Source organism: Pempheris klunzingeri, chromosome 23, assembly GCF_042242105.1.
Source record: "Pempheris klunzingeri isolate RE-2024b chromosome 23, fPemKlu1.hap1, whole genome shotgun sequence".
NCBI lineage: Eukaryota > Metazoa > Chordata > Actinopteri > Acropomatiformes > Pempheridae > Pempheris > Pempheris klunzingeri.
In genome coordinates this window covers 12,056,977-12,069,528 of record NC_092034.1, presented here as the reverse complement: position 1 = coordinate 12,069,528, position 12,552 = coordinate 12,056,977, and the positions used below count along the sequence as shown (strand labels likewise).

Below are 12,552 nucleotides of genomic sequence, written 5' to 3'. Positions count from 1 at the left end.
TTTAGTACATTTTAAGCTAAACATACCTTGAGTTTAGGCTCCAAGGTCGGCTAACGGAGGAGTTAGCAGGAGAGGCGGGTGTTTGGTTTGGGATGGGGTCAGGAGGAAAAGAGGGAGGGTTTGAGAAAGAGAAAAGTAGGAGGGAGGGTTTAATAGAAAAGGTGAGGAAAAAGAAACAAAAAAGGTCAGGAGTAGCAGTAGAAGAGAGCATGAAGTCCAACGGCATCATGAGACCTTAATAAGCAGATTTAAATTTAGCCTTTTAAAGTGGGCATCTCTAAGTTGGCTGATTAGGAGAAGACTTTGATACAAAAAGACGCTTCACTCTGTGGCACCAACCAGCTGTGAAGTTACAGGGAATTGTTGCTAAGCTTTTATATAAATCTAGTAATAGAATGACGGCTTAACTTTGGGTTTCACTTCAAAAGGGAGGCCGACTATGAGTTACAAATGACTGAACTTGTGACCTGTGTTTACTCACTGGAACCAGTGGAAAACTGTACAACTCCAATTTCACACAGAGATTTCCATCTTCAGGCTGCGACCTGATGTCTGATGCTGTTTTCAGCTGACGCCACAAATGTCAGTGCTGGACAGTTCTTTATAACGTGCATATCTGCTGCCATAATGGCTTAAGTCAATTTATCTTTTGTCCGCTAGGTTTGTTGCTCCGAGATGACAGAAGGTGACTGTAGTCCAGATGTCCCCACAGCCAGTGCTTTAAAGAAAACACAATCAACTTCTGTCAGTGTTAGCAGAGACAACTGTGCTTTCTATTTAATGCAGCTACCGGGAATCATTTACAAATTTGCAAAGTGTCTGGCTTGGTCGTTGGAGGCAAATGAGATCATTGTTAAAAATTCCAAGTACTCTTTGCTGTAGCTTGTCAACACACACAAAAAAAAAAAATCCACATAAGTTTTCAGCTTTACACACTTACATTTAAAAACAGTGATGACAGCTTGTAAGTGAAACAGTATGAGCAACATCACATTGCATTTCATGCTCCATCCACCTTGCTAAAAAACATTAGAAAGTGCAAAATGTTGGATGAATACTTTAAAGAAAGCATTGCTATTGTGCAGCAAACAATTCTTATTTGTTGAGCAGCGCTCATACAATGTAATTTACTGTAAAACTACAGCATGGCTGCTGTGGCGGACAGCAGGAACAGGACGAGGGAGAGAGGAGCATCCGTCGAGGTCATGAGGTCACGTTCAGCAAGCAAAAATATCACTTTCACATATAAGCCCTGTGTTAAATGTGATACATTTGGTCATGGGTAAGCCACTTCATACACTCAACACACACTCAATGTGTGATTACTGAAAACATAGAGGTGCTTATAGTGTGCTGACATGGCACTGGCTATGATTGGTGTAATATGGCGGCCAGATTTGGGTTGGTTTGGAAACTCAGATTATTTCTGCTCAGAACATGGAAGTACAATGCTTTGGAGTATAATATATATACAAAGTGCTCCAGTTACGCACCCTCACAGTTCAAATGACCTCTGTAGGAACGACTTCTCCTTCTCCGAACTCCTTTTGTTCCTCATTTAGTTTATTGGGTTAACACGTTAAATGGAGTGGCTCGACCGTTCATGGGTCCAGTTCATATCACCGGGTCTCTTCTTCTGTATTGACTATACTTAGGCAGCATATATCCAGGGTCACTATACACTTTGAAGTAGATTGGGGATTTCCACTGGGACCCGGCACACAAACACACATATACACATTTACCCAGAGGAATGTGATCTATGGGCTCATGTGACCAGTAATAGAACAACATCTCCCATATAGCTTTCAAGCCACACAGACAGGACGCTGAACACACACACACACACACACACACACACAAAATTGTAGTCAGATATCTTTGCATGTTGTGCCTACGGAGTTTTATATACGTGACAGTTGCTTTCCAGAGCTGCCTTTCACGGTGACACACACACACTTCTGTTACACTCCTCTCTGTCCTTTCTTTCATAAATCATCTGCTCTTTCAATCTCTTCATGTGTGTCCACAAAGTAACACACTTAACTTTTATTATTACATAATAATTTAAATCAAGCAAAAAAATGTACTGTTTCAAAATGTGAGGATTTTCTGCTTTTCATTGTTTTATATAGTAAATTAAAGATATTTGGGGTTTGAACTGTTGATTTAACAAAACAAGTCATTTGTTCACTATTTTCTAACATTTCATGTATAAAAATATTCAAAAAGGATAACGCTACTGAAAAAAAGATTAGAAAAGTTATATTTTGTATAACCACTTTTTCCTTGTACAGGGTCACTGCAGTTGCCCTGTTGAAGTGTGGTTGATAGCACAAAAGGTCACTTCAGTTTCCTAATGAAGAGTAAATGTAAGAAACCTAACCAGGAAATCATTAGTGCATGCCCTCCACACACACACACACACCTTGCTTACCGTAAACATGCACCCATATGTGTGTGTGTGTGTGTGTGTGTGTGTGTGTGTGTGTGTGTGTGGGTGGCAGGTCTATAATTGGAGCTCACCCACTCGCTAATTAACCGCCATATGTAGGAACCTTATAAAGTCTCGCTTTTCTTTTTTTTTCTACTTTGTTCTTTCATGTCTGTCTTCCTCTCCATGTCAATCATGCCTTCAATTCACTCTCTTTGAGTCCTTTTTTCCTCCTTAATAGATTGAACCCAATGTCTCTTTCTCCAGACCCCCTCCTGGATGCCCTGACCCTCTGACAAACACCATCATTACCTGACTGTTATGTCACACACACACACACACACACACACACACACACACACACACACACGGCGGACGGACCACCCTCTGAGGCTGAGGCCTTACATGGACAGACACAAGCTAATGAGAAAAATAAAGGCGTGCACATGTAGAAAGACAAACTGCTAGTCTACGTCTCTTCCTACATAGTGCCCTCACCGCAAATTAATGTGTGTGCGTGTGCCTGTGTTGTACAATGCAGGGAGAAAGCCATTAGCGAGACACTGATAAAAGCGGTCGCTCCAAGTGCACCTTTGGTCCGTCGTACTGCGTGTGTGTTCAGCGGCGGCTGTCAGGAGTGGTGTGAGAAAGACGGCCAGTGTGCACTTAGTGTGAGAGTGTTTGAGCTGCTGCTTTGGCAACATGGTAAAAGTTGATGACAGTGGGTAACCTTTGGACTCGAGAGAGGAGAGAGGGAGGAGTGGGGCCAGAGGGGGAAAATAAGATATAGAATATAGCACTGAAATAAAAAAAAAAAACTAGCGGGTCAGTCAAGCTAATATTTAGTTTAGTGGTGCATGTATTTATCAAAAGAGCATTACACACTGCAGGTGTAAATATACTCCCATACGAAACTTATCCCGCTCTCCACAGGGGTCATTTAGCCTTCATCTGATCTAAATCTAGGCAGGAAATGAACTACTAACCCTGCCAGTGATAACTCATGCCATGCTCTCCCTACTGAGCAACACCCCAGTGTATACAGGTCACATTTAGCTAAATAAAGTGGCAAGATTTGTTTTATTCTGATTTTCCACCATTTTTCCCTCGCAAATTGGGAGAATCAAATTATCCTGCACTGACACCCTTGTCACAAGGAAGAAACACACCTGCCTACTTTGAATTTTGAATGTCATTTTAATAACTGGACATTGTTATCACATCGGCCGTTATGGATCAATACTAACCATGATCTGTATCAAATTGTAAAAGGGACATAACACCTTTCTAGTGTTTTCAACCAATCAAACTGCTTTAAAACTACATTCACCCATTCACATAGCATTCATACAGGCAGGTTGCCAATGGAAACTAATTATTCACACATTCACACGCCAAAGCACAGCAAGTGGACGTCCATTGTCTCGCCAAAAGGACACTTTGACATGCAGACCTGCAGGAGCCGGGGATCAAACCACTCATTTTCTAGTTTGTGGACGACATCTAAGCCACTGTCAGAGAACAGAGGACAGGAGAAACACTGGGGCTAAAAGTTAACCATGTAAATCTGGGGGAAATTCTCCCCTATTTGTTTTTAACACATTTAAAACCCCTCTTGGAGCAAAAAACACATTATCGCAAAGCTGAAAACAACAGGATTCTTTTCCATGAAAAGTTGAGATTTTTGGAGACACATGGTTTTCACAGGACAGCGACAAACAACAGTCAGTGTGTGGGGACAAACAAGATCTCTACCAACTGCACTGAGACGCTGCACTGATGCTCGCGCCCTGTAACAGGGAGAATTTATAAGCAAAGACCCTTAACCCTAGGAGTGTTAATACAACAGATCAGACAGAGATCAAAACTGAGGACGAAATAAAAAGAAAACAAACGAGGAGGGAGAGGAAACGAAAACACAAAAGACAGGAAGCAGGCCAAGACTGATAGAAGGAGGAAGAGAGAGTGATGGAAAGATGACACAGGGACACGGATACAGAGACACAGCAAGGCTACAGTGGAATGGAATGGAAGTCAAATCGTGAGCAGAGCCGAGGAGGAGGAGGAGGAGAGTGGAGTCCAGATGTCCGTCCCACACTTCACATGTGGCTGTGGTTGACCTTCCACCTCCCTCTCTCCCTCCTTCTGTCCACCCATCCATCCCTTGCTTCTCACCACTCCGTCAGGATGTCGACAGCGTTTCTCGGCATGGCGTTAGACCTTCACACGAGCCTGCGTTTCCTCCTCCTCCTCCTCCTCCTCCTCCTCTCGGCTCCTACACATCTACCTCTTCGCAGTCTCATCATAACAATGTGTGGCTTGTTGCTTCCATGCATCAATGTGATGCCACACACACTTTCTGAAAATACCATTGTGCTTTCCCATACGGTCACAATGACGCAGCACCTCTGCTAACAAAAGAGACCTGTTTTTAAGGATGGAAACTTGAAAAAATTTGATTTTGAAAAATTGGTTGTCACATTTCAGGTGTCAAATGCTTTCCCAGCAATTGTGAAACCATTTTCCTTTGTGTCAAGACTTTCAACACATCCAATGTAGCGCGTGCTGACACATGAACAGCACAAATGCAGTGAGGACGTTCCGAAAATGCTTTTCTTATTTAGCTCATGTAAGGAGAGCAAGGATCGTTCGAGGCTGCTGCAGTTTTTATCAGTGCTGTGGCATCATAAAAACATTCCATGCAGCGATATAAAACGAGTGTTTACAGAGAAGCGGCTGAAGGGAAAGAGGGCAGAAATAAGACAATAGAGAGGAGCTGCTCGACAAGTCTCACCACGCAGGGGGAAAAAAGTGTACAGTAAGAAGAGTGGGGAGAGGGTTCCACTGATAGGTCTTTTACTCTGAACTTAATCGTTTGATCTAAATATCCATGTTTTCAAAGAAAATGCAGTCTTATAAGAGCAATGCATTTTGAAACAATTTCTGTAATAGAGACATATGATTTTGTGGAAAACCATACTTTAAAAAAAACTAGATTTCAGTCACCCTATCACAGGAAAATACTGCTGAGAAATGTGTTATCTGATTTGGTCAGTCTTGAGTGGATCTCCAGTGCCGTTACACTGTGGTTGACAATGGCAACCTTAAAGAAACAGTTTGACATTTTGGGAAATCCTGGCGTTCAATTTCGTGCTAAGAGTTAGATGAGAAGATCGATACCTGGGAAACAAGGGAAACAGCTAACCTTTTTTTGCGTGTAGTCTTAGTTTTTCACTTCAGTTTGAGGGGACGGAAAAAAGATATAACAGAATGATTAGTGAGCTTCTGTCAAATCTGGGTCACCATTCCCAATTCTTGATGCTAAGCTAAGCTAAGTGGCTGCAGGCTGTTGCTTCATAAGAGAAAGTAAAGTAGCTGACAGGCAAATTTACAACCTGCATTATTATCTGCAGTATAGTTTGATGGACCATAATTCAGGTTTAGATAGACTCAGATGCACGGAAAATATCCAAAAAACACAATCCCAGGTAGTTGAGGACTAGATATTTGGCCGTTTTCAAACAGCTGCACGAGTGATATTAACTTATAAGCATGGATCACCCAAAATCCAGCACGTAGGCGCTTGAGAGTGCATCTTTAAGCTAGACGAGGGTGCTTAGTCAGGATATTTGTGAAAGGGGAACAAGTGTCTGCAGTCAGTGGTTTGACAACACTGAGGACAACAGCAGCATTAAAGTGTCCTATATCCTCAGCTGTTGCCAAGATTATAGTCCTAAACTGCTTTTAGATGAACCGCGGGTGCAGTCTGCCAGGGTCTGACTTAACAATCCCAACCAAACTGTAGGAAACAACCTCAAAATGCAACATTTATGGCACGTTATGCTTCGCTCAACTCACAGGGATCTGAACTGGAGCCAGGGCCTCTAACCCCCCAAATGATCGCAAAACTCTGTCCGTTTAATGAGAAACTAGCGATGCAACCATGTGACCATGTGTTTTATGACTGTTTATGAGCCCTGGTTTGCTGCTTGTAGTTGTGCAACGTGAGCATAAACAAATAAAATCCTACAAACATGTGAGAGCGTTTGTACCTTGAGATAAAGTCTTCTTTTGTGCTAATTCAGTACCCGTTTCGAATGAATGTATATGCAAACGTGCATAACGTACAAGGAAGTGGCATTTGAATACCAGGTGCAAATATAATCCGGCTGAATGAAAGCTGGAAACACTCTAGGAGGCAAATGTCAACGTGAGGTGTAGAGGTGATTTTTGCATACTTGTAAGAGTCACATCAAGGCAGTCGACAGCACACGGACAGAGAGCAAAGCTGCTCTATAGACAAGCTGTCTGTCTCCGTTTGTTTAATTGGTTGTTTGGGAGGAATTTTAACTAAATTCCAGTTGGAATTCATCTAAATTGAATTGCGGCCGGGCTGCAGAGGGCGGAGCGGCAGCAGCAGGCGGAGGGAGGGAGGGAGGGAGGGAGGGAGGGAGGGAGGGAGAAGGAAAATGGTTTGGCTCTGGAGCCTTACAACAAGCTCGAACAGGAAGTCATTCAACGTTAAACACACACCCACAGAACAAAACAACCACACACACACACATACATGAGGACACGTGTGTACACAAGCACAAGAAGAAAGACGGTCCATTTGGAATGCATTCCTCCTCCTCCCCCCTGCATGAGTCAGTGTGTGTGTGTGTGTGTGTGTGTGTGTGTCACTTGATGGGCCTACAGTAGACGACAGCAGCAGCACAGTGACAGATGAGCATAGGATCGAAAAGAAAAAGGAGAAAATGAGAAGCTAAAATGATAAAGGGATGTAAAGAAGGAAGACAGAGGAGGAAGAAATAAGCCATGTGGAGGGAGGACATGGTGACGGGAAGGGGGTGAAAAGAGAGGGACGGGGTCAAAAGTGGGGTTTTCATGTAAACACACTGCAATGCCCTGAGGCACTCTCTGTGAGTGTGTGTGTGTCCTAATTCTTCTCTCACTTTGTTAAGCCCTTAAAGGAATACACCGGGTTTTTGGGACAGTAGCCCATTGGTCAGCTTCCCTGTTAGAGAACAGACAGACACTAAAATAAACCATGTGTCCCCGGTAGACCAGCATTTCTCAGCTCCTTGTGAAAACTTGTGAAAAGACTGCCTTGAGACGAGCACATTTCCTATTAGATGATTATTTGGGCTTTTCACACATCCAGTTGATCAATTACTCCTAAATATCAAGCTTAACGCGTTGTAAGAAACTTACTGTTAACATTGTTTCTGTGGCACAGTTTGGGTAAATCTGAGTCATGCTCAGTTTGAAATGGATGACCTTCAGTGGCCCCATCTGAACTTGGACAAACTGCTTTTCTGTCTTTTTCTGTCAATTTACAAGGTTTGGAAACGCAGCCTTCATACCAGGCATTCAAATGCCATATTAAGAAAAAGTTTCATGAGGAATGTAACTGTTAAATAGTCTAGCTTTGTCTTTCAAACCTCTCAGGTCCTATGCTGGTATCAATTGGGTGATTTGGGGTTACAATTATAATAAAAATGAGCGTTTATATTATGCATTTGGCACAAGTTTTGGAGAAGCAGAAGCCTTGTTTTCTGACAAAAGAAACAAGGATTATTAGGATGTGAAGCCTGTCTCACTAAGCAGGATTATGCCTGATGGTAGCTGGATAACTCTTGATTATTTTAATCACTGACTGAGCTTTTCATTCAACAGTTTAAAATGTTTTAGAAAATAGCGAGAAATGAAATGCGAACGATTTCCAAGAGCTCAAAGTGTCATTTTAAAGTTGCTTGTTCTGTCCGACCACAGTCCAGCACTCGAGGATTTTCAGTTTACAATGTTAGTGAACAGAGAAAAGCACAGCGCTGGAGCCAGAGAACGTTCTCAGCCTCACACTTCATAATCTTTATGATCCTGAATTGTGAGTCAGCCCCTGCACTTAATTTGAGGAATATAAGCGCTGGCCAGAGATGGGATCTGCACCGTCAAAGCCACGGTCTGATTTTATGACACCGACGTTTAACAATGGAGCGTGTTTGAATCCTGTAACAGGGTTCCTCCAGCTTTTTAGGAGCACAATTCAAGCACTTTTCAAGCATTTTCAAGGTACTTAAACTAAGAGTATCCAGACTCCTGTAGCCTTTACCATAACTTTATAGTGAAAAATAAACTTTACAGAGCACAGGCGACAATGTATATTGTCACTTTGTTTATTTTACCAGAGTAACTGTGACTGTATGTTTTGATCAGGATTATTTAGTGCTTGCTAGGGTTCACATGAGTAAGTGATTGTGCAGATGAAACACCAGATTATGCTGAAAAATTTGCCGCTTTTCAAGGAGTAGATTTGAATTTAAGCCTTTTCCAAACATTTAAGACTCGAGTTAAAACCAAACACTTTTCCAAACTCCCAAGACTTTGCACAAACCCCACTGTAAATACCTTACGATCATCCCTCCTCCCTCAGAAGTGTTCTCTAACTCTCTCTCTGCATTTATTCTCCGTAATTCATTTGTTGATGTTAGTGGGATGAAGGGGGAAGAGGGGATGGAGGATAGACAAGGAGACAGCATGCACATGTTTGAGAGCGTTCACACACTTAATCACCAGCATAACTATTTCCTGGGAATTCCCTTTGAGAGAGAGACATGGAGAGAGCTGGGGTGTGTGAGAGAAAGAAAGGAAATCAGTGGTATTCACTGTTTGCGTGACAAGAGCCTTATTCAAAGGCCAAACACACACACATCATGTCATCATCATTGCAATGTGTGTAAAGCTAATAAACTCAAACCATCACCTCCATTTTTTCTCTGCATGTCACTGTGTGCTTGCACGAGTGTCAACACCACACCTGACCACAAATCTGCCAAGTGCCTTTATGATTACAGCCCTGTTGGAACTGTGGACTTTTCCTTGCAGGATACCCACGATCGACACACACTTGCATGCAATTGTGCTGTAAATCCTGGACAGGAGTTTCCAAATGGAAGACACAGGCCCACAGTCAGAGAGAGATCAGTCAGCAACCAGGTTAATCATTGATGGGCGCTCAGACACAGGGCCTCACTCACACACACACACACGTCCTCCCTCTCTCTAGTAGAATGGCCTTGCAGTCTGTCTCAGAAATCCCCTACACACACACACACACACACACACACACACACACACACACACACACACACACACACACACACACACACACACACACACACACACACACACACACACACACACACTTAATATGGTCAATGACACGGGAAGGCGCATGTCAGGGTTGCCAGACACGCTGCTGCAGAGATACGCGGAAGGAAAAATAGAGCAGGGAAAACACATTCAAACCCAAGTGTCGTCATGATTCAGCCACAATGAACATGTTAATAAAGTTGTAACAAGGTCGCTGAAGTGAGATTTCAGAGTGTGACTCGCATGTCAAGACCCCAGACAGTTCAAACAGAGGAAGCCTCACTCAGACAGGTGCTTTCTCCTCTAGTCCGCTGCGAAAAACAGGAGGGAGGGGGGGAGTACAGAAGGAGAAGGAAAGAGGAGAAAAGAGGGTGTAAGAGGGCGTCTGAAGTGAACCCGAGCCCGAGGAAAACCGGCTTGACAAGAATTCAACACAACACAACACAACACACACACTGAAGCAGTGCTGCCTGCTGGCAACTCCGGGGGAATTTTCTACTAGTCTGGAGAATCTGATTAACACACACCCGCACACATATAGTGGGCTCCTGTGTTCAGTGTGTGTTGTGCACACACCTGCACCGCACCTACACACTTTATCCGTGTGTGTGTGTGTCTCTCTCACACACACTCACACACACTCGTTGGTCTCATGTGTCACTCCACAACAGCGGGCCCACTGTCAGAGGCAGGCTGTCATGCCTCCTGTCTGATCACCTCAGGAGCGAACAGCAGAACCATCTCACTCTTTAAAGGCTCTGTGAGCACAAATCAAACAGGTCAAACACGTCATTCTCACCTCGTCCCACTTGATGAATTTGCCCCCCTTCTTCAGCGTTTCGTGGACGGACACGGGCTTGAGCTGCAGCGCGTGGACTCCCGGCTTAGCCCCGGCCATGGCGAGGGACTCCCTGCCCGGGTGCCAACGCCTAAACCCCGGCTACGGAGAGCTGGACTCCTCGGAAGGAACAAGCCCCGCTTCCCTCCTTCCTTCCTTCCACTTCCACCCCGGAGCTGCTCCTTCCTTCTCCGGGGAGAAAGTTCACAGAAAGTCCGAGGGGAGGGAAAGTTTTTCCGACCTTAAAAGTTAGTGAAGCTCACCGAGAGTTTGAAGAACATGAGGAGTAAAATCCACTCAGACAGGACTTGGCTCTTTCTAGCCGCCGCTGTCTTGTCCGCGTCCACGCAACGCGGTGACGCGCCTGTAACTCCCCCCTTTTTTCTTTTTTTTTTTTAAATTACAGGCTTTGATTCATATTTGTTTATTAATGCAGAATCCTTTAATCGCGCAGAGAGATCCCTTCCTTCCTTCCTCCCATCTGGTCGACCCCTCTCCTCTCCTCTCGCTCCTCTACCAACTTTCTCCACTTCCTCTCTCTCTCTCTCTTGTCGCCTCCGACGCGGTTCCTCTTTTCTCCTCCTCCTCTCCTCCCTGCATGCTCTCCGTGGAGGGGGGGAAAGAGAAGATTCCGAGAGGAGAGAGAGAGGGAGAAGGACAGATAGCGCTGAGTGAATGAGAAACGAGAGAGAAGAGAAGAGAGGAGGGGGGTCAGAGTTTGGGTGAAAGGGGGTGTGTTTTAATCCAGTTCCTCTGCCCTACACTGTCTGCATGTCTCCTACAGTCTACATTAATATGAGCATCTTAAATAGTATAGAGTTCCTCCTGCTCATCTTTACTCAAGGTGTTCACACCTTTTGTGTTTACTTCAAATCAAACCACTGTGTGCTGGTTTAGTGCTTTACTTCTATAAAGTTGGCAGATTTCTTAATAGGAATCATCAAAATCAAAGCAGCAGAGCCTCAGATATCTTGATTTATTTGAAGACTTATATGTTGGATCCTACACCTCCCACAATGCAACTCTGACATGTCCTTGTTTGAAGCAATAGGGGATACACAGTTGCAGGTCCAACCCACCAAGCACATGATGCTGGTAGATTTTCTGTTCGGTGAGTAAATCTCAGAGGGCTATCTGTACCAAAATAATGATGGAATAAATAACCACCATGTTTTGGTGTCTTTTATGGGCGCGCTGTGTCTGTCCTCTTGTTTGACACACACACACCTAAACAGTGTGAAGTGTAACCTGTGGCAGAGAGCATGATGATGATGCATGATGATAAAATGACTGATCATCCAATAGGTTTGCAAAGCATTTAAATCTACATGAAGAACATTTAACAGCAAATACTTGTGTTCATCATTATATTCAAATAATGCTGATTCAGATTTTCTGGCCTCAATGAAAAGCATGGAAATAAATATATATATGACCCACAAAGGCTTTTTTTGGCCAGTAGAAAACCTGCTTGGCCACTGGATTTTTTTCATCTACCATTGTTCTTGGCCAGCAAGTCGAAAAGTTAACCAGACACTGAACGGTTGTGTTACTCAGGCAGTCAAGATTGTGAGATTAACAGTATGTTTTATACATGACGATATTAAATCTTCATTATGTAAGCAGGGAATAATTCAGAGGATTTGAAGGTGCAGAAGCTGCTGAAAGTCATCAGGTAACTTTCCCCTGCCTACTCCAGAGCAAGTGGCAGCGTATCATGTTTTAAGAAGCGTGAGAGCAGAGGAGGCTGCACAGTTGAGGTCCAATCCCGCCCAAATCCGGCTGCCAAGCAACATTACAACTTCGACTTCTCATTAAAAAAAAAAATGCACCACGGAGCAACAGATTTTTTTGGCAACCGTTGCCATTCTCCAACTCCCTAACTACACCCGGCAGGAATGTCTGCTATGCCGCAGCGTGTGCTTTGCATTGACCAAAACCAGAGCGAGGGAAGAGAAATTCAGAGGAAATCGACAAAAATTAATCAGAAATAATCTATCATGAAAACACAATCCTGTATTTGTGTCCAGAAAGGGCTGGTGTCAGTGTTACATGATCCTGTGGAGGTGCACACAGCCAGCCGGGGATACATTGTTTAACAATTTAGCAGCCAGACAGATTGTGTGTG

The 12,552-nt window shown here is 43.7% G+C and overlaps 1 protein-coding gene and 1 long non-coding RNA gene across 2 annotated transcripts in view; both read right to left on the bottom strand.

Annotated features, from left to right (window-relative positions):
* The window catches only part of plcb3 (phospholipase C, beta 3 (phosphatidylinositol-specific)), a 43,734-nt gene extending 32,823 nt beyond the window's left edge, over positions 1-10,911 (bottom strand). The window contains exon 1 of the mRNA XM_070854896.1: positions 10,386-10,911. Within this exon, the coding sequence (XP_070710997.1) occupies positions 10,386-10,484 (99 nt within the window). The 5' untranslated portion in view covers positions 10,485-10,911. The remainder of the gene's footprint in view (positions 1-10,385) is intronic.
* LOC139222978 (uncharacterized) overlaps positions 1-12,552 on the bottom strand; it is a 56,081-nt gene that overhangs the window by 32,823 nt on the left and 10,706 nt on the right. The gene's annotated exons all lie outside the window — the stretch shown is intronic.